The following is a 26751-nucleotide window of genomic DNA, read 5'->3' on the forward strand; positions in this document are numbered from 1 at the left end:
ACAGCTGCTGTAACCACAAGATTTGGTAAAGGCCGCCTCAGACTTCCAAACTCTATTACCTAATGTATTGACACGCAAGGCTTTGTTGACAAAAGGCTTCTATGGTTCTTGACTTTTAAATACTGCTATGGTCCGTTGTTTGAATTACTTAGATTGCGTATTGCACAGGAAATCTAATGTAGAAGGACAAATATTGTTGTGGTGTGTTTGCTCTGAATCAATAACTACGGCAATAAGGCCACCTCATGATGTGCGATGATCTGTGCAGTTTACCTCTAATGTTTGGTCAAGTATGAAGCACTCTTGCAAGAAATATTCATAAACAGGTTTTTACATGTGTGTGGGTTGTGGAAATCCTGGGGCACAAATGAAAATCACAGAGTAGTTTTGCTCCACTAGATGTGAAAAACTAAACACATTTACTCTCTGAACTAGTTTCAACTCTGATGGAAAGTTTGAGCTTTGTATTCAATCTGCAAAATGAGAAGATTTTACATCACGGGTATTTCACAAGCAATTTTCCCAGAACCATTTATTTTTGATCCATTTCATTGAATCAACATTAGTAATGACTCAGAAAGACAATGCTCTGGTGATAGGTGTAATGGCCCCATATAGTTCAGTTTGGTTATTGTGTCTTCAAATGTATTATTCCTCAGGAAATAAATATGGTTCTTCATGATGTTCTGTGGCTTCTTTTAATTCAAATAAGGTATAACCCTCCTGAGTGGTGACTGTCTGTTTGAAATGATGGTAACTGGTTTGGCTAGACAGATTAACTGTTTTGTTTTTGAATAAAGAGAATTAAAAAATAAATCTGGGTGGCTGAAAAAAATGCCCTTAAAAAAATATTCTAATGCCTAAACTTCTCAAAAGAGATTCAATTTAGGCCACGCTGCACACACATACACACAAGACAATTTGAATTCATAGAGGACATTTAACAAAATGTTCATACCTACAGTGATTCTGTATGGCGGAGAAGTGGAGGTGAACAAGGTTGAAAATGCTTTTTCTTAGTACTGCAAGTCATCATATTTTGGACTGATGATCATTAAGAGACTATTGGCTGCTGTAGCAGGAAAATCCTGCAGCATCCAGTCACTTCCAGCTGATTCAGGCGAAGAATGAAGAACTCTTTCTGCAGCCTGACGGCATGACAGAGGCTTCAGAGCTGACTCACCCCGCTGATGTGACACGCTTCCATGATTCTCTCTCCCCTTCTCAGTACCACATATGTACACACGCTCACATTTGCACGTATTCATATACACCTACAAAGAGTCACACTGCATTTTTAGCATAAGTACAATGCAGGGAGAAAAAGCAAGCATGCACATGCTCACACACAAACACCTAGCAAAGAGCATGTGTACACACAAATCTGAAAATATCAATCTTATATAGTGCTAAGTAGAAAGTAAGTATTGTAAGTGGAAATTTTGTAATAATTAATTGTTTTATTCTGAAGTTAATCAATTTTATGTTAGATTTGTCCAGTAGGGTAAAATTTGGTAGTGTTAATTGCAACAGGAACAAATAGTTGTTAATTTTGATAAAGAATATGAAAATGTATACTTTTGAAAGAGGCTCTGTGGTGTAAGGAGATTACTAATGTAATAAGTAAATATTAAAAAACTTCTTATATCCCTACACCTGGAATCTGTAAGGGCAAAGGACATGTGTTGAGTAAGTTCCTGGGCACGACATATCAGTCACGAGAGCGGACCTGCAGACATGTCCTGGCAGTCTGTGACACATTAAATCCTTCTCAAGCTTTCAGGCATGCATGAAGACAACTCATTCCTTTTGGGTTATACTGGCACTGCGGCTCAGTGACTCAACACCTGCTCAATACGGGCCAGCTACTGACACAAGATGAGGCACTTATTAAGGTTAGAAATACATTTCACAATTACATTTCAGACAATTTAGATGACTGTGCACCCCATGGTGTTAAATCATGATGAATGAAAAAGTCAAAATAGTGAGGGAGTCAAGGTGAATAGCCATTTTTTCTGCCCCCAAAAAAATCGGTTGAAGGTGAACTGGGAGATCGGAAGTCTGGCTACTGAATGGACTTAATTCAAGTCCCTGCGACTGCAATTCCTTTGAGCAAAACAGTGAATACTACCCAGCTTTACTGCTCTAATACTGAGAGTAAGGAATCCAGAGTCGCAAAAAAGTGCTTACAATAGAGGGATGGAGGAGAAGAAATGAAGGATAAAGTTTAAAGCAATAGATTGCTTTAATGTTCTTGGTCTTTGAACAACATATATAATTAATCATCTCTTTTATTTTACTAATTGTAAAAGATAATATATGGTGATAGTTTAAATCAAAACAACAAAAAGAGGAATATTTGTACACTTAAAATTTTATTAAACTGTTCCCCTAAAACTGTGCCATTGATAAAATTATTTTGAGCGCAGTTTGTAAAGTTTCTAGGTTAATTTCTCTTCTCTGTAATACCTAAGAATGAAATGGCTCTCCATTTTATTATCAATATTTTTAACAACCACAGCAGGCTCTTCAAAGGCTGCAACTGCCCCCTGGGCTGGACTTTTAATATCACTGGCCAAAGGCCTCTTTTATTTAGTCCAAACAGCACATTAAGCGATGGACATAAGAGAGAATATCACAATCTTACAGTAACATTAATAATGTTTATTTGAGGAAGCCATTGGAAAGATTTAGAAGATACAAACAACTGCACACTTGATCATCAACCATGTGAACATTCATTTTCTCTGCTGCCATCTTGTTGTCTAGCTTGATGAGTCTTATGAGTCTTGCTTGCATATAGATTGGAGCAAACTACCATGTGTTATATCATTCACAGGTGTATGAATCTATATGTATCTATCTATATAGATAATGAAACTGTAATATATACAGATGATACATAACCTGAAACGTTTTACTCTGATTATTATAGCCGTTTGTATTTTTTCAGGTTTTGTTTACAGTATTTACCTGTTTGTTGACCTCAATGTATATTACGACAGCTCCATCTAGAGTTCATTCATTAGAACGTTACATTTCAATTGTCCCGCCCAGTCTCCAATTCTATTGGCTTATGTGTTTTCAAACGTCGGTCGTGTTCTGCCTCCCCATTGGCCCGCTGATGTGTCCGTCACACCAGTTTACGGAAGTGTAACCACCCACTACAAAGATGGAGGACGATATCTCAGATTTGAGCAGACCACAAATGTACTTGTTTGGTGAGCTCGCTTGTTCTAACAAACCTAGTATTTTTCGGTCGCATAATCAGTGTTACTACCATGCTATCATGCACAAATAGCCATTTAACATTTGTAGCCGGAGGCAGTTAGCTAAGCAGCTGGCTAACCTGCTTCCCCCTACTGGCGCCAATTCAGCTCTTTTGTTAGCTAACTGTTAGCCGAGATAGCGGTACATAGCTGTAGCACAGAGTAAAGCCCTGCCTCTCAAACACCTGTATGCATATGTGTATGTTGTTCAAGATAAGCGCAAATATAACGTTGGTCACACGTTGCACGTATCGATCTTTCTAGGTTGTACCCTCAAATCGGACAAACGGGAGTTCAAAGTTGACGTAGACGACGATGATACGGAGCAACAGCTGTCACTCAAAGCAGTAAGGAAGACACTTCCCACTGTTTCGCCTGAATAATGCGGCTGTTACGGGGTCACAATTGGGTCAAACGTTAGTGTAGTTCGCCCTGCCTTTGTTGAACATCTGTCTGTGTCTTTCAGTGTCGATTCGGTTAACTGGAAGGACGTGAAAAGACATCTGTGTTGCCCATGCATGACGTAGAAGATCCAGGACAGAGATATAATTACTATATAAGACATGAACTATCACCAGTAAACGTTTAAGTTATTTATATGAACTTTTCGCCATGTTTGCTGGAACTATGTCCTGATAATTGCAAATCCCATTAAGAGCACGAAGGTAATCTTGAATGGACTCTTTGTTTGGATGTCCAGGTGACAGTGGGTATACATGCTTCTTTGGTAGTAATCAGGATTTCTCATAGTGACCTCTTTCAATTAAGGGTGCTCCGTTCAGGGATTTTGAGACTGATCACTAGAAGCAGTATTTGCTGATACCGATCACCGAACACTGGGTCTATTTAAAGCCTTGTGTTTAGTCTACGCACACACACACACACACCGGCTGCCCCGCCTCTCTCTGCTCCTCTCTCCATATACAGGGTGTGTGTGTGTCTGCTCCATTGACAGTACATATAAGGTCTGCTCCATTACTTTGTTGGTCAGCAGGAAGTTTTCTAAAGTCGCCCAAGAAACACAGCTCATGTACAGCTGTACCCCGAAGTTTTGGTACCTTTACTTGGAAAATGAACGCCTAATTGTCACTGTCCAATCAATTGACCACTTATTTCAACACTTATAGTAATGAGATTATTAATCAGTCAAACAAACTGTAGTATTTAACTGGCATCAACACTTGTCAATAGATTCCAGCCCTTCTTGGGGGCAGTAATCTTCCTAGAAAGTCTTACTAGAAAAAAAACAATACACAAGGTTTGTCAGTTGGAACCTGAATCGTTCGTGGTGCATCCGGTCAGACAAAGGGTATCAGGAGCAGTGTTAGCCTGATGACGCAAAGACAGACATGGAGGTGTTGTTATATAGAGTCAGCTGCTGTGCTGCTGTTCCAGGTGTGTCTGGGAGCCGAGGCGGAGGATAAGTTCCACATGGTGGAAGTCGAGGGCCTCACTTATGATGGAAAAAGGACCAAAGTGCCACTGGTTGTCCTAAAGCCGTCGGTCCTGCCCTCTGTGAGTGAACGCCATTGCTAACAGCATTTTTGTATTTTGCAAGTATTTAAAGGGATACTCAGTGACTGTACTCAAAGTAGAGAAAATGCATTTCTGTCAGATAATATGTATAATCTATAATGTCAAGTTTTGTCATTGCTCTTCTTTTTTTAACTACTTATAGGAAATGTGAATTGCCTTTTAGCCTCTTTTATGCTTCATAAAATGACTCATTCATACTCATTCAGCTAACAGTTGTAATTGTCATCTTTTTCTTGTCCAGATGAGTTTAGGTGGATTTGAGATCACCCCACCAGTTACCTTCCGTCTCCAGTCTGGCTCTGGACCAGTTCACATCAGCGGGCAGCATTTTGTTAGTGAGTGTTAAGGGAACAGTCTCCTTTTCTTCTTCTGGAATTGCAAACATAAACAAACAAAATACATTGAATTTAGTACTTAATACTCCACACTATGTCAGTCAAACATAGCAAGTTATCTCCGCCTTCCCTGACAGAGAACTAAATGAACCTCATTTTATCCACCCAACAACATTTCCTTCTAATTTAATTCAGACAGTCCAGGTAAATCGCAATCGAACATAATTCACCACTGTGTAGTTCCAGTAACCAGTGTTTGCTTTGTAGGTGTGAAAGATTCAGAGGATGAAGAAGAGGAGAACAACTCGTCACCAGTGAAGCGGCCTGCCAGCCTGATGTCAGGGAAGAAGCCTCCATTGGTAGCTACCTCACTGTGTTCTTTGAATTAGTTTAGCTACAGAGCTGCCTTCAACTCTGAAGGAAAGTTATCCCAAAGAATTTAAACATTATTTTAGGTTTAGAGGATATCCCAATAAATAAGGTTTGTAAAAATGTTTCTGTAGCAGTGCTGCTTATTTGCTTGGTGCGTGCCTACTAAACAAATTCAGTGGAAACACTGCATGTTCTCACATTGAGTGAATGAGGTGAGATAACAATGAGTCAACATTGAAAGGGTATGTTGTTACTTTGTCATCCAATACTAATACCCACAAAAGTCATGACTATTCTGGCCTTCTGTAAAACTATTCTAATTCATTTCCTTTGTAGAAAAAACTGAAGATGGATTCTGACGATGATGAAGATGACAGCGATGAGGATGATGACGAGTATGTTTTTCTTATTCTGACTTTTTTCTGTCACTGCGTGCCTCAAATAACACCACATTCATCTTCCTCAAATTTTAGTCAAATAATACAAGGAATGATTTCTGTTAACGTGTTTTCTCTTCCTCCTTTTTGCAGTGATGATGAAGATGATGACAGTGATGAAAATGGTGTAAAGCCTCAGAGGAATGTGGGAAAAGAACTGAAGAAAGTAAGACTTTTTTTTATTCATTTCAAATTTAGACTTTGATCATACCTGTGGGGGGAGGGGGAGGGGGCACACAGGCATGATACACATATTTTGAGATTCAGTGGGACTTAGACTTCCAAGGAGATCATTATCTGATTCCGATGTCCATCACAAATTAACATTAGTGATAGACTGATTAATCGATCAGCTGACCTGCAGGTAGCCTTGTCAGTGTGGCTGCTATGAAGCGATGCTAGCACTCCCCCTGGTGAGTTTTGGGAAGGTGGTGAAAAAGTTAGTTTGGATCCCTGTACTGTAGGGTAAGACTTTGAAAATGCCCAGTGGGAAATTATAAGGTGGACAAACATACCACTTTACTGCAGGATACGTTGTCCTTTCCATCATGCAGCCACTTGCATTATCACCAGTCAATGACTCACATGACACGGTGTAACCGCTATGACATTACATGAGAATTTATTGAAACATGCCAACCACGAGCGATGCTGGTGTATTTACTCAATTTGGTTCATCTAGGCAGGTGAAACATTGTTATGTGAACTTGATTTGCAGCAAATAATAATAATACGAAGGCAGGCTGAAAGATGACTTTCTGTCTTCTTTAAACAAAACATGCAGCTTCACCATTAAATAGTTATGGGTACTTCAGTTACTTCTTAATCTGGTCTTTTGAGTTATGAACGCGAAATACTTTAAAAAGCATTTATTGTATTAGATTGTGTTTGAGTGAAGTTTAATAGACTGGAATGAGATTAGTTTTTTGTCCTTTGAGATATGTGTCTTCTTGAAGTTCTCTATAGTGTTTAATCTTACCTTCACCTTTATAACTCCTGTGTTGCATCACTTCCATCGCTGTTCAAAATAAAGTAAATGCCCTCGTAGGCCACTGATTTGTACAGTAGATCATATTTGATTGGAGTGTTTCCAATCCCCTGTTGTCCACCAGGTGTCAGGGTAGCCAAGGGCTTGCACTCAGCTTTTTTTTTGCGTAAAAGGAATTTCTCTGTGTTCCTGCAGTCTTCCTGCTCTCCTTTTGTTTCTACCACATCATTTAAACTCCTGCAGACTGTATCCTATAGTAGCATTTCATTTCAGCAGGCCCTTCCCATTCCTGCACTCACTGACCGTCCACCTTTTTGTATGAGACACAACATAGAGCTTTTTCATCCTGTTCGCTCATGTACCCACCTGTTTTCCATGAGTAAAACACAGGGTCTGTGTGGCGTAATGATCGGATTTCTCCTCTGTAATCTGCTTGAATTCTCACTGTCTCACCAACAAGACGGCACTGTGTTATCCTACACACACACACACACACACACACACACACACACACACACACACACACACACACACACAGGTAAATATACACATTGCAGACATGTACACTTATTTGCAAGCACACATCCATACTTGCAAAAGTGCACCCTGCAAACATTAACAATATATATCTACAGTACATATGCAAGGAAGTACATACACACACACACACACACACACACACACACACACACACACACACACCATTTGTGGGAAACATCTCCCATTTTTTTGTAACACTGCATATCTTTGTCCCTCTGTCATCCCACTGTTAATATGATTGCTCCTTTTTATCGTCTCTCATGCCATTTCAGCTTTGCACCTGGCCGTTGCCTTTGAACACTTGTTTTGCGTGTTACCACAATCATTTGCAAGTGTGTGGGTGCATGTGTGTATCTGCCTCATTTTTAAGTCGGTGTCTGTTTGTGATTTCTTTTTCTATTTTTTTTTTTTTCAAACACGCTATCCCAGTGCAAACTGTGCCAGGCAAAAGATCAAAGCAGGACAGATGCGCATACCTGCGACGTGAGCGTCGATCCTTGCCTCAGGGTCAGATGACAGCTGAGCATTTCTGTCACCTGTTGATTTATTCTGTTGTCTTCTCCTCCAAATCCTCCACCTCCTATACCCCACAGCCCTCCAGTCCATGACCTTAATCCTTTTTTCACCTTTCTTCTCTCCAGCTCCATGCCTATCTGGTCTCATTCTTTAACAATGAAGGCACAAAACTGGTGCTCAGAGCTACTATTATTCTTAGATTGCTAATTCAGCAATATGGCAATTCATTTTTTTTTTTTTTTGTGGTATCTAACATATTTATTGTTTTAGGCACCAGCCAACATGTGTCTGTAGCATTGAGTACAGAAACAGATATCTAGGGAAATTGCTAAATTCAGGCTATATTTTAGACTGTCAGAGTTCTAGTATATTTGTGTGTATATATACACTTTAAATCAAAGAAACTCATTTGGCTCCTTGGCTACACTTTTTAGGTAGAACTTTCTGATGATCCAGGAACTTAGAATTGGAGTTTGCAGCACTGAACATATCCGACTGTTCAAACACAAGACTTCAAAAACTTGTGTATAGCATTCATGGAGACTGCAAAGTCATGTTGCTGTATTCCTATTCAGTCTAAAAAATATAAGATATGGGCACACACTTCTACTTTGTGGTAGAAGCAAAGTGATTTGCATCATTGGCAAAAGACTGTTATAATAAAAACAGAAAAGGGAGGCAAAAACCCAAGGAATTTATAACTTCTCATTTAAAAATCTGTTCTGAGTTCAAAATACCAATCACATACACGCAGGTGCATCTATGAAGGGCTGGACAAAGCACAATGCTTCTCTACTTGATTGAGTTCTGTCCTTCTGATTTAAAAAAAAAAAAGAAGCATTGCAACCACTCTGTAACAGCCTTACAGCATCTTGTCTTACCAGGCATCGCTCTAGGAACATAACATGTGTAATTGCCTTGTAGCAGTTATGTCAACACAAGCAATTACACTTCTAGCCCATTTCCAAGCTGAATACCAGTGATTGCAAGGAAAGGGCTGGCGCTCAGGAAATGCAGGTACTTGCCTCAGCTATTACAAGATAATTACACAGGTGACTGAGAGCAATGGAAATCTGACGGAAAGGCCTCCAGTGTGGAGAAGAACAATGACAGGTTATTGGGGTACTAAGTATCTGATCAGTGACAAATTACCAAGTATGTCTAGACCTTCCTCTGTAATTTCATGTAGTGCTGGTGCTTGGAGACAATTTCAGTTTTGGTTCCATATCATCCCTGATTTGGTTGCAGTTGTGTTTTTGTAGATGGGCAAAGCTTTTTACTGAGTTACTTAATTGGAATAAAATGTATTAAATCTCCACATTAGGACTGCCACTCCTTCTTTAGCTTTTATAATGATGTTATGCTGTTATCCTTGTTGTTTCTTGTTGTCAGTTGTACATTTTTGTTTTCTTGGGTTAAAATGCTTTCAAAAATAGTCTACATGTGCAGCTTACAGAGCAGAGAGAAAACAGCATGAACACCTCATGGCAAAAGACTTTGAAGAAAATTAACCACAATTGCAAGCACTTCTACAAATGTGGTTCACATTATGTTACATGCCAATTATAATTTGTCAGCTATAAAAGAGGCTTGGCAATTAGCGCTTTGATATGGGAGTTTTCAAAACAACATGACACAACTACCAGAGCCCCTAAAGAGGCTTAGTTATTTTAATATCCACCATAATATATCAGGAGGAACAGCCTATAAGTCTTGCATTGCCAAAAAGAACCACTGTCACAGTTTGGATCTCACCAACAGGAATATAATGAAATTATACAGTATAATGTGTTGTTAGATATGGTAACTGCATTTTAAACTGAGCCACCTTTGTAACAGTTTTTGCAGTTTTGTCATTTGGACACTTTTTCATGAAGCCCTAATAACATTTTCAGCTGCTTGTTGATTCAGTATGACACCCCCTGCTGTCAACTCATTGTTTTTACTGTGATCAAATTTGATATATGATCAATTTAGGATCTTTTTAAACAGAGACAGTTTTTTTCCTTAGGGCTGTTTCAGACCAAATCATTTGCTGCATTGACAGCACCCCTCTTCCCATTCATTGAGGGGTGGGTCGTGCGTTTAGGCCACGGTGGTGGCCAGAAAAAACTCAGTAACCTGTGGTGTAGAAGTAGAAACAAAGTAACCTTATGGAGGAACACAACCCGACGTCACACTGTGGTGGCCAGTCCTGGGATCAGACCAGTCAAACTGCTCTGCAGTCAGCCTGAAATATCACTCTACCAGTTTTGTTTATTTTTCTTTGGTTTATGTCCATTTGTTTGAGCGAGAGAGAGAGAGAAAGCTGTGGTCACTACATAGATAGTGAATGGTGCGCACCAGTAGAGAGAGAATCACTCGATCAGAAATAAAACATTATTTTCTGAAAGCAAAAATAAACACATTCACTCCCCTGTGCCCCCTCCCCACACACACTGCTGCACAACCCTGTGGCAAATTGCGGCAACACCGGATTCCGTCTGCATCGACTTTTGTTCATTTTTTACTATTTCTTTTTAGCATATTCTATGAGAACTTCAGTGAAGCAGCCTGGTAAACTGAGCTGACTAAAGTCTACATGCTTCCTAAAAACATAGTGATGTCATACAGGGGGTTAATTTTGGTTTGTGTTTCTTTCTCAGAGCCTAGAGTCTTCAGCAAAGAAGCCCAACAAGACTCCAGTGAAACAAAACGGCCCCGCAGGAAAACCATCTGGATCAGCGGTCAAAGCACAGATTAAGGTAGAAAAGCCTCTATTACTTGCTCATCTTTGTTTACATGTGGTTATTTAATTAATTGGTTAGCTGTCATTACACTGTAGGGGGCCCCTACTAGGATCAACTAAGGGCACTGTTTATTAGATGGACAACACAAGTTTACAATGGCTGATATCTCAAAATGTATACATTGGCTAGACACAAAAAAAACATGAATATAGAAAATACCAATGTTTTTAGTTTTTTATATCATTTTAAAATTTCTTTGGAAATAATGTAGGTTGTTTTGTGTAAGTTGCCAGAACATTATCATTTATGCAATTAATTAGGACTGCAGTTATGCCACACAGTAAGCCAGCAACTCTAATGAAGGACATCATGTCACTCTCAAAAGTATCCAAAAGATTGGTGGACAAAGAAAATAGGAGTTTTGATTAAGAAGTGCATTTATCTACTGTGTCATTAAGAAGCAACTTTGATACAACTTGATTTGATATGATTTATCACAGTATTCACTGGAGAAGATAAATCAAGTCTCCACAGAATCTAAAACAGTGGAGAGCAACAAATGTAAAACCTTTCGTAAACTACCCACTAATTACAGTATGGCAAGATTAATAACCTGATAAGGTCTGCAAGCAAAATGCATTACACAATGTATTGCATTTAAAAAAGAAAGAAAAAAACTCTACAAACAACTTAACCTTTTGTGTTAAATTATTTCTGCCCAAACCTGAGCTTGAGAAGACACAAGGTGTCTATGACCAAGTATTGCATTTATTGGCATTCACAATTAAAACATGCCAAAAAAAAAAAAAAAAAAAAAAAAACTTGGAGCGCCATCCCATTCCGCTGCCAAGGAATGTGATAAATGCACATTGCAATTAGCACAACCTGATAGTTAATTTCTTGGATGGAATGTCTTGGACAGCCGCCTCTCAAAACCCAAAGCTTGAACTCTGCCTCTCTTTAAGCAAACACACCTGACCTCTAAACGGGTTTCCCGAGGCAAGGTTTAAGCCCGCGACCCCATGGCCTGACCCCACCGTCTTGTGTTGCAGCCACCTTTGATGCCCACCCCCTCAACCCCTGTAGCACACACATCAGTGAATACAAATTGACAAACTTCTCTGTTGGTTTACAAAAAACACAAGGCATGTTACTGTGATAAAAATGACTAGAAGAGGCATTATGTGTTGAATGCATGCAAATTCTGGCTATGATAAAACATGACTTAGGCACACAATCACAATCACACCCAATGCACATAAGAACATTGTCACTTGTTGTCTGACATATTGAAAGAACGCTGTGTAATTCTTATCATGTTAAACACTGAGCCACAGGCTTGCGAAATTCCTGAGGCGAGAAAGCGATTCCCCCCAGGGCTAGCGTTCTTGGTGTGTGGGAGAGTGCAGCTAATTCTGTAGTGGCCGTTGTCCAGACATAACACAGTGGCTCTTGAAATGCTCTGGGGGATTAGCCGATGGGCAGCTGAACCGCCGAAACCATCCTGCCAGTTTAACTTTCTGGCCCGTGGAGCTTCAACTGCCCCCATCCCCTCTCCACTTATACACAACAACTGTTCCCTCTCTACAACCTCTTCACACCCCTCACTTCCTGGACACACCTTCTCCCAATTGCTCTCATTACCAGCGTTTGATGTCTGGTGCAGCTTGCGCTTCCAGATGCCCCTGAGGAGCGAGGAAGCGGGCGTGGATGTCTGTTTTTTCTTTACTAAATGCAGGTGACTGGTCATTAGATTGGCTTGTCAGATCTGTTGCCAGTACCGCAGTTCTCACCTCTCACAGCCCAGCATGTAGCTGCACCTTCTTGCGTAACAGGCTCGACATGAGAACCAGCTAACTCGAGTTGTGCTGATCTGAAGTAACTTTATCTTGCAGCTGGTGTCTTTTGATTGATGGGATTGGAGAAGTTGATGCCTTGAAGCACACGTCACAGTCGTAAAAGTTGTTAACCACTCCACTCAGGCTTATCCCAGAAGGGTGTGAGTCATTGTTTTAGCGACTGATTGACATGTGTTACAGCAGGTGCCTATCTTGTTAGCGTGTATCTACTTGACCTGTGAGTTTAAGGATGTTTGCTTCTAACTATACGGATGGGACATGTTGTGCTTGTAAAATGTCCAAAAGACCCAAAACCATTTGCTTACATATACATATACAAGCCGTAGGATTAGAGTCCCAGTTCCCAGTGACCTGACGTTTTCCTCAGACAAGGGCCCCCAAGGCCCTCATTCCAGCGAAATGACAATTACCATCCCCGTACAGACCTGATGAGCAAAGGTGTCGCAACCATGTGTTTGCACTGGATTGAAGACAAGAGATTGCATCAAATGATAGCGTGCTTGTGATTAAGTTCCATGTCTCGTGGCATCTGTAATCAGTGTCTGGCCCAGATGAAAAAGCTTGCTGGCTTTGTGTGTTTATCAGCTGTTTCAGGTCCACAGCTGTCCTTTGGAAGTAGAGAGCTGCCCATAAATAATAAATACGTAGTGCATTTGTCTGGCCAGGAGCCAGCAGCATATGTGCTCTTTTTTTTGGTAGTGTGGTATGTGTGTGTCAAGGTTTTCTTCATTTTATACCTTTTGATCTGTGTCATAAAATGCAGATCTCTTGGGGACAGGGACAGATAATTGCACTTTTCAAACTAGAGTAAAAATTTATTTTCTCTAGATCATTCCACCTGTTTTTAACCATTTCAAGTCTTATCCTGGTGTTGAAAGCCTCAAGTTGCTAAAGGTGTTTGAAGTATCAAATGGTAACACATGGCATTTGTTGATTGCTTTTATAAAAAGAACCATACCATTAGGGTCGGGTACAGAGAATTAGTTCTGAATTTGAACCAGTTCCAATTGTATAAGAAGTGGGAAATTGTTAAGAAACATGCTTTTTGATTCTGCTTATCCATTCCTGAATGCAGAAATCTGACCCACTGCACTTTTGCCTACATCTCGGTTACCCAGGCTCAAGGCTATGCACCGTGGTCTTAAGCATACCGTATACAATGTGGCATTCTTTTTTTTTTACGATAACCGATAATAAGCTGCTTCTCGTGACCGATACTGGTAAGATAACCATTAATTTCACATTATTGTATTTTAACACTTCTTAACCTGTAGTTTTTACACACTTGATGGCAAGATGTAGTGAGCAAAGATGGATGATTTAATATTCCATTGCTCTGACCAAACCAAATCTATCTGACATCATGGTAGCACAACAATAATAAACAAGAGTTCTGACTCTTAAAATGTTCATTTAGTTCATCAAACCACTCCACAAACATACTTTGGCTTTCATAGAACATAGAGCCTGTCAATCGTTTTGCTTAAGAATTTAAAATGAATTATTATGGACCGATAACTAATCTAATCTGTAATTTAATTATCCTGATAATTCAAAATAATATAAGTTTCCCATATATCTCTAGTTTAAATGGCTGGTTAAACAGCACAGTTTTTGCTTGGTGTCTGACATTAATTGGACCAGTAAGAAGAAATCTCAATCAAAGATTTAGATTAAAAACAGTTACACCAAAGACCACTAGCAACCAAACATGAATTCAAGTACTGGACAACTATCCATTTGCTTGTGAAGTTTGGTTGTTGTCTGGCTGTTGTTTGGCTTACAGGGTAAAGTGTAGCTTTATACATGGCTTCCCTCCTCTTTCAAATGTGTTTCGGCTATCAATGAAACCCTGCAATTTCACTGGATTCCACACTGGCTTTGCATGTAGGGACAAGCTCTGTGGCTTGTGTAACATGCAGTCACAGCGTATGGTGTGTGTTTGTTGTGTCACATTCATATGCTTCTAATTTAGGATCTCTGGGGCCTCGAATGGCCAGGTCTGGACACACCTGTGGGCTGCTAGTTCAGTGCTCAGGCTGCTCTCATCTCATCTTCACAAACACAGGGGAATCTTCATATGTTCACCAAAACTGATGCATTCAACTTCAGTTCAAAACAACTTTAGTATTCCACGAATGCAGTTTGATTTGAGGCACAAGTTAAAACAGACAGCAAAGAGACATGTACAGACAGTTGCAAGCAAAAGAGGTCTTTGGGATAATAGGAAATATATATATATATATATATATATAAAAGATAATAGGTAAAAATAAAAATAGATAAATATGGAAATAGTCCACATAATAGCGGAAAGATGAGCACAGTATTGTATTGTTCTTCAGTTCCTTTTTTTTCCCTTTAAATTGTTTTTTAAAAAAAAAAATTTTTTTTTTTGGGAGACTGGGGAGGAATAGATTTGTTGACCTGCTTTTTCCCGTCAGCCGATTAGCACCCTTTTTTCTAATTAAGGATGCCTTTGAGCTTATTGGTCACCCATGTGTTATTTGTGAAATAAAGCAACCATCTTAGAAGGAATTACAGAATAAACACAGACTAGAACAGCTCCCATGTGGTTCAGTGAAAACAAGCCTGTAGAGCCTTAATGCTCGATAGATTCCATGTTTTGACTGTCCTCACCTCTTTCTCTACACGCGTCACCACAGGGTTGTGTGTTGGGGCAAGTAGCATAATGGTATGATCAACTGAGTTGAGGCTATAGGCTCCAGGAATAGGGCCTTAACACTTTTCTAGGGTCTTATGCTTGCATGTCGCACAGTTCCATGGAGCAGTGATTAGTCCCCAAGGATACATTTGGGGGCATCTGGTCAGATGGTATCCAGTTTGTGTAATGTGAAGGTATAGATCAGTGGCATTGTCAACCATTGTGCGTGGATGGATGTAAAACACTATATAGAATAGCTGGGGGACTTCAAGTAAAAGTAGTGGAGGGAGAGAGCTAGGAGTTCAATATCACATACACAGATTTGTCCCGGATTATCATCATGTTTAACAAGAGTAGCTCAGCAAATTTGTACAAATTAATTTGGGTGATCAGATAGTTCAAGACCAAGAGGAAAAGAGGAAAAAGTTGAATTTTCTCAGCTCCCAAAAAAACCATGATACACATAGCCTCTAAAACACAAGAACAACACAGACTTGACAGGCCAAGGTGCGCCACACGAGCAGCGCCCCCAGAAGTTCAAAAGAAGGGCTGTTGTGGCAGTATTGTTTTTAGTCTTGACCATTCATAAACATTGAACCAATGTGGAAGTCATTAAGTTGATTAGTCAGTATATTATTGAGAAACAAGCACAAGAACATTGGTTGCACTTTGACCTTTTCTTTAGTTCAGTCATTGGGATTTATCATCAAGGGAAAAACACATTTGACAAACAAAGTCTATTGCTCATTGGATAGTCGGGTCTTGCCCTCTCCTGCTTGCAAACAATAAAAACATAATTTGTACCTGATGTATTTGTAAAAAAAGATGGTGTAATTAGGCTAGAATTTGTTGTCCTTTCTGATGCCTTTATCTTCTTCCAGCTGGTTGCCCATGCCAAGCCTGTAAACACAGACCCAGACAAAATGGGTCACGATAGGGCTGTAGCCCAGACTGGCCTGTTGGTCAGCGAATGGGCTCATCACAAATATGTTAGAATTAGCCATTTTGTGTTGAGTTCAAATGAGAACACAGCAAAATAACAAGCAATAGCAAGTGCTGAACCTGAGTGAAAGAATACATATTATGGCATAATATGAAGTTATCTTTTTTATCTACAACTCTGTAAATCTCTTTCTATTTGACATATCAATCAGTGTTTCTTATCTAGCTGATATATTTTCTTCTAGACACCTGCCCCGGGAAAAGACAAACCCCAGGCAGGCCCATCTAAATCTCCCTCTCTGACTGAGATTAAGAGCAAGTTGTCAACGGCAGCCAAGGAGGTAAGGCTGTCATCCTCTTTTGCAAATTACCACTCTTAATTGAATGTCTGACGCATGGTTAAGCTGATGATTTAATGGCTTTTTTCATCAGGGAAAACCACTACCGAAGACCGAGCAAAAGTTTGAGAATTTCGTGAGGAGTTCTTTTAAAATCTCAGACAAAAAAGTAAGTAATCATAAGTCATTTGACATATATATAATAAGCTATATATATATAGATATATGTATATATTTATTGATTGTGTATGGTTTTGAGAGTCCTGGTTACGAGTCATCTGAGATGAGTCTTTTAGTTTTTTACATTTTCAGCTTTTACATCACATGACCTGCTTTTTTGCTTTTGCAATCTGTGCAATTAGTCTCATAAACACTTAGCCTTGGGGAGTTGTTGGGTGTTAGTAGCCACAGGACCTTCATTTCTCCTTTAAGAGCTTTTTTGCCGTGATAGATACGGAGGAATGCGTTATTGTTCCTCAGTGTCCTCATACCTTACACTGTCCATTATACCTCAAAAGTCTCTCCAGCACAGTGTGTTCTCTTTGAATTATATTCATTCTGTGTCAGCGGGCTCTTTCGAGATGGAATGGGAGTATACCTGCCAAGGCAAACTCTTTCTCAGTGATTTACTGGATTGTGTGTCTTTTGTAGCCTTAATGAAGGGACTGGTGGTATGTGGATGGTACCAGTCTCTTTCACATTCAAGGCCTTTGACCAACTCAGAAAACAGGGTTTTTCCTAAATGCAGGACTTAAATCTTCTCTAATGCTGCTTGTCATTTCATAAGAAAAACAACAGCCCCTGCACATTATTTTGCACAGCATGAATGAATCATCCAAAAACCCTTAGATTATCACTACAGACTAAATTATTTAAGGCTGTGTGTCAGATAGTAAAGTTGCGTTTTTTGTATCAAAGCATCTGTAAGAAGGCGATCACTTGAAAAGGGCTGTTTGAACATTCATTTATGATTACATTGCATTGTTAAAATGTTAACTATACAGTTATGAGAGCAGGTGAAAGCTCTTTAGACCGGCGCAAGGGCCGGTTGGACGAGGAAAAGAGTGGGGGTGGAGTTGGGTCGGGGAGAGCTTGTTGATCCCACTGTGTAGAAACATCTGTGGAAGTGCTTTGGTTTCATCAGCCAAGGCTGAGATCTGTCAGACCTGGAGCACCTAGTCATATACTCTGGTATGTACTGTTGCCCCCACCCAACTCCTCGTCGTTCCCAAACAACCCGTCTAAACTCAGCATTCCCACAGGCGAGACGCACAAAAGCATGTTATAGTAAAAGTGAGTCATGTAGCTCATGCTGTATAGCACTTCATTTGAATGATTCATAATTTCTTTCTTCTATTCTGTTGTTATCCCTCTCCCCCCCTTGTACCTTCCTCAGGTGGTCAAGGACCTTTGGAGTTTTGTACAAACACTGAAGATTGAGAAGAAGTAACAAACCTTGTACTTGGAAGCATTTGTATGTTTGGCCACTGCAAGACATTTAAAGGCACAGTCAGCGAGATTTCCTTCTTGGCCTTATTATGTCATCATTGCTAACTCTGACTTGGAGTGAAGAGAAGGACTGAGTACTGGAAATGGGTAAAGTTATTACTGATTCAGGTGTCATCGTTTTTTCTCAGATGCGAAGCACCTCCAAGAGCCAATTTGTAATTCACACACATATTCACTTATTCATGTTCAGCAGACAGAATTAAGGGGAAGCTGTCCACTTCATCAAATGCCAATCTGCACCACCAATTAGGACCTGCAGATGTCTATTTTGCTTTCTTTCCTACAGGAAAGAAATAGCTGCTGCAGTTTTAACACTTGCGCCACAATACATATTGCACTTGCAGATTTTTATAGGTGCAATAACAATTACTGATATGTAAATTAGTAAGTAACAACAAAGGTTATAATTCAAGTATTCAGAGCCAAAGATGGACCAGACAGTTAATCATTGCTATTTTTTATATGACCTTTCTGTCATATCTCTTTTATTTTACAAAAAATCTGTGAGGTTTGGCAACAGTATCTTTTTTTTTTTCTTTGGGACTACCACAAGGAGTCGCTAAGACATACAGACATACAGACATACATTTTAAAATCCTACACACAAGGGCTCATACATTAAAACATAAATTCTCAAACAGCAGCTATAAAAGTGACAGCAATTGCAGATGGTGTAACTGTCAAAGTACAGAAGCTATTCCTTTCCTTGTCTGTAGAAGGTGAGACTATGCCTACATGTATAGTAGCAGCATGTTGCATTGGAATTGCAGGTGTTAAACTGCTGGTGCTGCAGCTATGCAGTTTGATGCTGTTGGCTGAGCCTGGTTTCAGGTGCTTCGCATCCATGACACTGTGTGTCCGTGTTAAGTGAAAAATGCAATAGGAGATATTGCAGAATGTGCCTTTAAATATCTCTACTGTAAACTGAGATAAATCAGTCCCATTTTGTGTGAATTTGAGCAGTATAAACAAGGATGGTTAAGACAGCTGATACTGGGGGACAGTGACAATATATTTTTCCTAAGTGTTTTTGTCATTTTAGGTTCTGTCTGGCTTTACAAAGCATTATTAGCTTACAGACTAAAAAAATCTGTCTCTATACATATTGTACAGAAATTCATCAGCGTATGTCGAGATGTTTTCTTTTTCAAAATTTTTATTCTTGCTCGGTTTGGTCATCTCCTGCAGCAGAACATGCAACAACTGTATTTTTTCAGAGCTTGGCCGACAACACCAAGGCTTACTTTTTGTTTCTTGCAGTGATGAAGCAAATAAGCAAAAAAGATTCAACTGTTCATAAAACATTTCACTGAAAAAAAACAATGCAGTCTGGAGACAGTATGAACCCTATATCTACATGGGTGTTGCATATCTTTATCAGTTAATCTGTTGACTGAGTGTTTCATACCATTTTACCAGGAATGCACCGGACATTTCTAGACGTGAACAGTGTCATTCTTAATGTTTTTTTTTAATGCTTTCAATACAAACGTTGGTAAGTTTTTATTAGGGTTATCTACACTTGCAGAACCTGCAGATATTACCTATTTCTGATGGCATTTTGTAGTATGAATTCATATCAAGCCCATTAACGTCTATCATAATTTTTTGAGAGGGTATTCATTACAGTGATTACAGCCAAAAAACATCTGTAGCAAAAGTGTTCATGTAAGCAGTACACAAAACATTCTCAAGACTATTATGAGCTCTATAAAACCAACAACAGATGCCCCGACTAAAAGGTTTTTCTTTAAAGTAATATACGTTACATATAAAAAGTTAAAGGCAAGGCAAATAGATTGTTAACTAGCTCCAGGAGTATATTTACAACGTGGCACTAACACTGTTTCCAGTGTATTTCAGTGTACTCTAATGCACTAAAAACAGATTACAAGCCTATCATTAACACAGATTATCTTATTTATTGCAGCATAATCATAAGGTATATATCAGAAAATTACATCAGAGTAACTTGACGTCACTTTTACAGAAACCCCATAAAGAACTCAACCCCATAATTGTTTGCACTCTTGTATATCGATGCTCTGGTGACAATAAGCATACACTTGCTCAGTGCTTATAATGTGTTTATGATCCTCTATAATGCCTTTTATGAGCCAAATGTCGGCAGTTGGACCATCTTTAACCAATCAAATTGCTTGGTCCAACCTTCCTCATGTCTGTAAAGGATAATTGGAATTCCTTAGCTGTAAACTGTACTACTTCAACAAATTTAGGTTATTGAAGTCACCCTAATAATTGACCTAAGTATTACTTTTGAAATATCTGGAATGCCCTCTTTGTATTAAGGTTTCAGTAGGAATGGGTTGCCATCCCCTGGCCCTATTTCCTTGTCATTATCCTTATTTTTGGCTTGTGTATGAGTTCATAACTGAGTCCCTCTTGAATGATTTTGATCAACTTACCGCTTATCAAACTTAATGGACTTACTTCTGTAAATAAACCTCTTGCTTTTATTTACATTTACGGCAGCTGAACAGTTTTAAGTGTATGCTTAATCCGCCCATGCTAATAGCTGGTTTTGCAGCTTGGATCTGTTGTTATGATCTTTATTTGAAATGTTGTGTTCTAGTTGAGTACAGAAGTTTTTATGTTGAGTATAAAACCCTTTTAAAATATAATTTCTTTCCCGTTTTTGTTAACTTCTCGTTTTAGTTTTTTCAAGCTGTCCTCCTTTGATTCTGTTTTCAAGGCAGTACCTAAATGTGTCCAAGTAGGGAACAAAAAAATGATCTTTTGTGATTATTTGTTGCTGATGGCTAATTTTTGAACATTTTATTAATGAAATGTGGTTGAAATTTAGCTTTCAAAAATGTAATTGGCAACAAATACTGTAGTTTAACTGATTGTTACAGTGCTAGTAGCATGGTGAAACCTTGAGTTTAGAACAGCATTGTTAAGTATAAACGTTCTCTGGATTATGAGCAGCAGTAAGTAATTGTGTCAGACTAAAGTAGTTCTGATATTTATCTATAATACTGTATCAATCCAATGACCCACTCTGTAATTTCTTTATCTTTAATCTTGCCTTGTCTCTATGACCTGAAATACCAACTGTGAAACATCAGTATGTGGTGATAGGCATCTTTAATTTGAACTGAAAAGAATCAAGGTTCATACATAGTTGCTGCATTTGTCAATGCCAATTGAATTGTAACACACTGTACTCATGTGAAATCTGAATGTGTATGAGTAGATGGTGGCTGTGCATTTTGTCCTTTTAGTCAAACATTATTGATTAGTTCATGCATGACTGCTGATAGTGGATATTCATTCTTTCATGGTTTGTTGAGATGAACATAAACATCCTTTTTATTTCCTACCTGTAATATTTACCTGAATAAAGTGAATCCCAGCTGGTTTTGAGTCTCACATTTTGAAGTTTTCACCTGTAAACCAGGACAACATATCGGGGGATTTGCACTCTACTTGAGTCACATCTTTTCATGCCACTGACACTGTCATAAATAACTCTCATAAATGTTGCATCCAGCTGACACCATCTAGTGGACCTAAAAATCTGTTGGTTTTATTATTCTAGTGCCAACAGTGTTTAAATTTATGTCATCCACATATTGACACAATATTAAACAGATCTCGCAACTAAGCCATTCCAAGTCATTACGTCGACTTTGCTTCTTTACACTGAACCAAACAATGGTGGCATAATGCTACCCCAGTGTGCGATTTTTAGTTTGCATGCAGTCGTTCTGGAAGCAAAAGAGGTGTGACGTGTAACACGCCAGCGTCTGTCCTGCCGACGGTCCGGCTCTGTTACTGCCTCTGCTGCCAGCTTAATGGTGCAACATTCCCGCCTTGAACAGGCTGTGTAAAAGGGGCTAGTGTTTGCTGGCTGAGCTGCGACAGAGGGATAATAACAAAAAAGTTTTATCATATAGAAAAGACTGGTTGATTTTGCCAAAAACTCATATTACCTATGGCTGAACTTGGTTTTTGCACTGAAACAGGACTGTGGGTTTTGTCCCTCATCATGCATTGATATTCCTCTAAGAAGAATCATTAAAGCAACCAGCAGTTCTTTCAGAGCACACATGGGTCTTTGAATATTGCTTTGAGACATGTTTGGGAAAATTGTTTCCTTCAATTCTAATAACCACCCATCTTTGTTGTCACCACTGGATGGCACTGAAGTTTAGGCCTTTAACTTCAAAGTGAGACTTTATAATGATATAAATTGATTAAGCTTTTACCTGTAGTGTGAGTCAGGCATTACTTCACTGCCAGCTGAACAGTTTTTGCCCCGTAGCCACGAGGAAGTGAGGCGCACTAGCGGATGCAGCCACGGGATGACGCACAATTTTATGTTCCAAACAAGACGACTGAGAGGCACGTGGAAATCCCCCCTTTGTGGTTGACTTGAATTCCAGTCCAGGGTTTGACTGAACCAGCCTGGAGGTATTGACACACATACACACCAAAATCCCAAAGTACGTACAAACACACACACACACACACACACACACACACACACACACACACACACACACACACACACACACACACACGTATATATGTGTGTGTGTGTTTTATATATATATATATATATATGCACTTGTTTTATACAATGTCCTGTATATTGAATGTGTCTTCCAATTCATCTTTTTAGGGTTTCTTAATTGAACTGCATTGCTTTCGCACTCTTACAGTAGTTTTATATCCTTTTTCTTAAACAGAAAAAAGAAAAAGTCAAAACTGTCATACATACAGAAGTTCTATATCTTGTTTATAAGTCTTGCTCCATCTGTCAGTGGGCAGCATGAACTTACCCAAAATGCAATAAAGGTACAGTTTACACTGGTTTTGATCCTATCTTTAGTACAACATTCAAAACTGTTAAAAGGTGGGTTCATCCAAATTACATAATACACAGATTTTCTTACTTATTACTAGTATCTTGCTCATTGGGACCATTTCTCAGGTAGAAAGTATAGTTCCAAAGAAAACATCTATTTCTGTGCATTATCATTATTATCATTTTTAAATGGAGGCAGAAATAAGAAACTGGCATCTCAAAACCAGACAAATAAAACTGTCTGCATGGCCATATATGACAACAGATACATGCAAATACATTTCTTTTGTAATTTGGGTGAACTGACCCTTTTAAGGTACTCCTTATTCTGTTAGCCTTACTAGACCACACAGGGAAGAGGCAGGTGTGCTGTACATGTGAGACTGCAGGTATCATTACCCTACGTGTGGCAGCCAAACACAACATTAGGCCATTAGGGAAATATCGCCCTTTTCTCTAATCCAGCAGTCACACGATACAGCGCAGGACAGTCATGACAGTCTGTTCTCAGTCATAGATGCCTCCACCTGAGGACGATCTCTTCAACCTTTGTGTGTGCTTGTGCTTTTAGGAGAACAGGTGTGTTTTGTTTGTGAGTGTGTTTGTGCCCCCTACGAAGAACGTGTGAGTGAAGCACAGGATGGCCAGTTTGTGCTGTGTAAAACCAGCTTGTTCAGCCATCTGCCTTATTAAAAGCCTGTGTGTGTGTGTGTGTGTGTGTGTGTGTGTGTGTGTGTGTGTGTGTGTGTGTGTGTGTGTGTGTGTGTGTGTGTGTGTGTGTGTGTGTGTAGGAGGGATGGATTAAAAAATCTTTCATCCACAGTGAATCATTTGTACTGTTCGGAGGCATTTTAGTGCAACCAAAACATAATTTGTGTGTGATTTTTTTCACAATTGAATTGAATTATAAAAACTTGCAGCTCCAGGGATGTTCTGTTCATTACAACTTTAAAGTTAACTGCAAACCAGACGTGATCACACACAAATAATTGTTGTCACAGCGCTTTTTAGTAAAATTCAAGTGGAGGAGAGGAGGTACAGTAGATAACATCTAAAAGGCTCAGGCTGTTCTTGTATATTCAAACAAACTGTTGTAAAAGCAGGAAAAGCCACTTGAGGAACCTTTTTATAGTTCTCAAAACACTTCCTAGCACTTTTGAAGGAATGCAATACTCATGCACTATAAACCAGCACATCATGTCATACAAGTGACTGATAGTAGTTGTTAATCTGAAAGACTTTTCTGTTTAGTAGATAACTAAAATTAATTCGCACCCTGTTTTACACCATCTGTTTCTCCTCGGCTTTCACTTTCCCTCTTTTTCCAGTCTCTTCTGCACAATAGTTGTAGCGGATTTAATTAATGAAAGCATTAACATGTTACAACTTCTACCTGGATTTACGTGGTCAATGAGCCATGACAGAGTTCTTTGCGAAACACCAAATACTTATGCATGAAAATATGCAAATGTAAATCCTGCAAAAAATACTTTTGAGATAGGAATCCCAAAATATCAGGATATATTTAGGAAATATATGATGATATGGGATCCATACTAGGGTTTAACCCATTCTGGTCAAGCTGCAGTAATGATGTTCAAACTCTCTCAGCTTGAAGGTGCAACAGTCTGCCAGTTGACAGATAATTTCAAATTAAAGTTATGATAGCAGTGTTTTCACACCAAAATGCATTGTGTGTCTAATAAACATGCTGAATGCATTTACTTCAACATCTGCCATATTTTTAATTGTAAATTATTGTTTTCTGATTTGTAGTTTTCTTCTACGATGCCTTCGTTGGCGCATCCCTTCATTTCTTTGCATGTTAGAGCCACCAACTGTCGGCCAACAGAGTAGTGTGAAACCAACAGCAACAAAATGCGGCCCAGCTCATAAAAACATTAATTTATAGCACTTCTAGTTGTCAAAATTCCATATGGTACCTAGAATCTCATAGCAAAATGTCACATCCACTCAAAAAACTGTTTTTCTTTCTGTTCCTACAGTTGGATGTTTGAGCTTGACTGTGCAGAATGATGTATGTGCAGAGTTTGACACTAGAAAGTGGAAAGTTTTTAAGGGGCGGGGTGATTTGTGACGTCACAAATAGTTTGGAAGTAAAATCCTGGTCCAGTATGCAACTTGTACAGTGTGATGTAGAAACTTAAAGCCACCAGAGCACATCCACTGAAAATAATAAAGCAGGACAACCTGAACAAATATATTCATTGTGGAATTTTTAATGAGGTAGAAGGAGTAAATTACATATGAAGTATTTTATTGTGGAAATTATACTTTTTTACGGGAAAAAAACATATCAGACACACATTATTGTTCCTAGCTGACTATTTGTATGAATGTCATGATATGTGTCTAGAGGGGATCTTTAAGTTTGTATCCAGGTCAAAACCCATTGTGGTTTAGTCATTTATGAAAAGATAAAACATTTGAAAATCTGTTTATATTAGCTTAAGAAACAAACTCTCAGATTAACATTCAAATTCAGACGTGTGCTGTCACCACTTCACCACCACGGCTTGTAGCAACTAGTATCAATTAAGCTACAAATTTCCATTTAATACAATCACTTGTGTGGCTGCCAGGAGTGTTGCTCCACATGCTTTTCTCCAGATGTCTTTAAAGTGTCAGTATATCTTTCTCAAAGACCAGGCACTCTTTTTCATGAATCTGAGGTAGAGATTATGCAACCTCATCCTACACTATTCTTTAAACTGCCTTCAGGGAATGCTAACACCAGTGTCAGACTGACTGTATCACTCCACTCACAACGTCTCTGCCTGCGTTTTCTTACAACTCCAGTTTTGATACCTAAAAGAAGTGTTGAATGGCAACTAAACCTACTCTAATTTTTAGGTTTTTTAAAGTAATGTCACCTTTGAGAGTGCTGTTATATATCTATTTTAGTGTGAACTCCAAATTTTTGTTTTATTTACTACATTCAAAGTTCTGCAAAATCATGTATTATCAGTCAAATAGTCTTTCTAGGTTTTACCTGCAGGACATCTAATTGAGGACAATATTTTCATCTCTTTCTGGTGGAAAGAAATGTAAGGTCATGTCTCTGCAGGCATGTACATTTCCGCCCTCTTTTTTCTCACGACCCAAAGGGATGTGTGATTTTAAACACATCTGTGCGTCTAGTTTGAAAAAAACTCACTTCACGACAACAGGTGTTGTTAACACGTGTTAATACTATATAATGATTCTGTGGTTAAGACATGTGGTCAGTTCTGTAACTGGTGATAAGTGTTGTTATTAAGAAAGAGTGAAGTTGGAAAGCAACTCAGTATTTGTCCTCCAAAATGGGACATGCAGATGTGTTGAAAAAGAAGCATTCTTTTTAAAGCTCCACTGTCAGATTTGCACTTTGGCGGCCTCAAGTGGCAGTGTAAGATAACTTTGGTTTTTCGATTTTTGGATTTAATTACCCTTTATCATCCATGTAGTGTGACATATTGTGATTAGGACAAATGATCCATGTAGTGTGACATATTGTGATCAGGACAAATGGACTAAGTAAAAAGTTTTTATAGGTTGTGATTGGCCTCTTTGTGTCCTGAAACAAACCAGCTGATTTTCATATACAAATATTATAAAGAATTAAATCTCAGTTAAGGGGATACAATTCTTTTCTGTGCAGCCAAAGTGTGTTATTTAGACTAATAAGAATGTTAATTTCATGCAAAAATCTTGAATCTCTTCTGTCAAAACCTCTGTCACACTCATGTTGGAGTGAACATGTTGTTAACAATATCTGTTTCCTCGGCTAGTTTGTACTTAACACGTCAAACTAAAACTACTGAGTGTGGTCTATCAACTCCCCCCAACAGAAAACACACACACACACACACACACACA

The 26751-nt window shown here is 38.9% G+C and overlaps 1 protein-coding gene across 2 annotated transcripts; it reads left to right on the forward strand.

The window, feature by feature from the left end:
* The first annotated feature begins 3113 nt into the window (after window positions 1–3113).
* Window positions 3114–21420, forward strand: npm1b (nucleophosmin 1b). 2 transcript variants are annotated; one of them, XM_051420463.1, is made up of 11 exons: window positions 3114–3224; window positions 3537–3619; window positions 4668–4787; window positions 5050–5143; window positions 5411–5502; window positions 5852–5910; window positions 6046–6118; window positions 10642–10740; window positions 16437–16532; window positions 16624–16698; window positions 17926–21420. In XM_051420463.1, exons 1-11 carry the CDS (start codon window positions 3176–3178, stop codon window positions 17977–17979), a joined length of 894 nt encoding a protein of 297 aa, XP_051276423.1. In that variant the 5' UTR covers window positions 3114–3175; the 3' UTR covers window positions 17980–21420. The 2 variants fall into 2 exon arrangements, with proteins under 2 accessions (XP_051276423.1, XP_051276424.1); XM_051420464.1 differs by lacking the exon at window positions 3114–3224 and adding an exon at window positions 3739–3849.
* The last annotated feature ends 5331 nt before the right edge of the window (window positions 21421–26751 follow it).

This window comes from Dicentrarchus labrax, unplaced genomic scaffold (genome assembly GCF_905237075.1).
Source record: "Dicentrarchus labrax unplaced genomic scaffold, dlabrax2021, whole genome shotgun sequence".
NCBI classification, from domain to species: Eukaryota; Metazoa; Chordata; class Actinopteri; family Moronidae; genus Dicentrarchus; species Dicentrarchus labrax.

Bases quoted from the DNA above. Each gene is read 5' to 3' on its own strand.
- npm1b (XM_051420463.1), top strand. From the start codon at position 3,176: ATGGAGGACGATATCTCAGATTTGAGCAGACCACAAATGTACTTGTTT. The intron at 16,533-16,623 runs GTAAGGCTGTCA...TTTTTTCATCAG, and splicing joins TGTCAACGGCAGCCAAGGAG to GGAAAACCACTACCGAAGAC. The intron at 16,699-17,925 runs GTAAGTAATCAT...TACCTTCCTCAG, and splicing joins TTAAAATCTCAGACAAAAAA to GTGGTCAAGGACCTTTGGAG.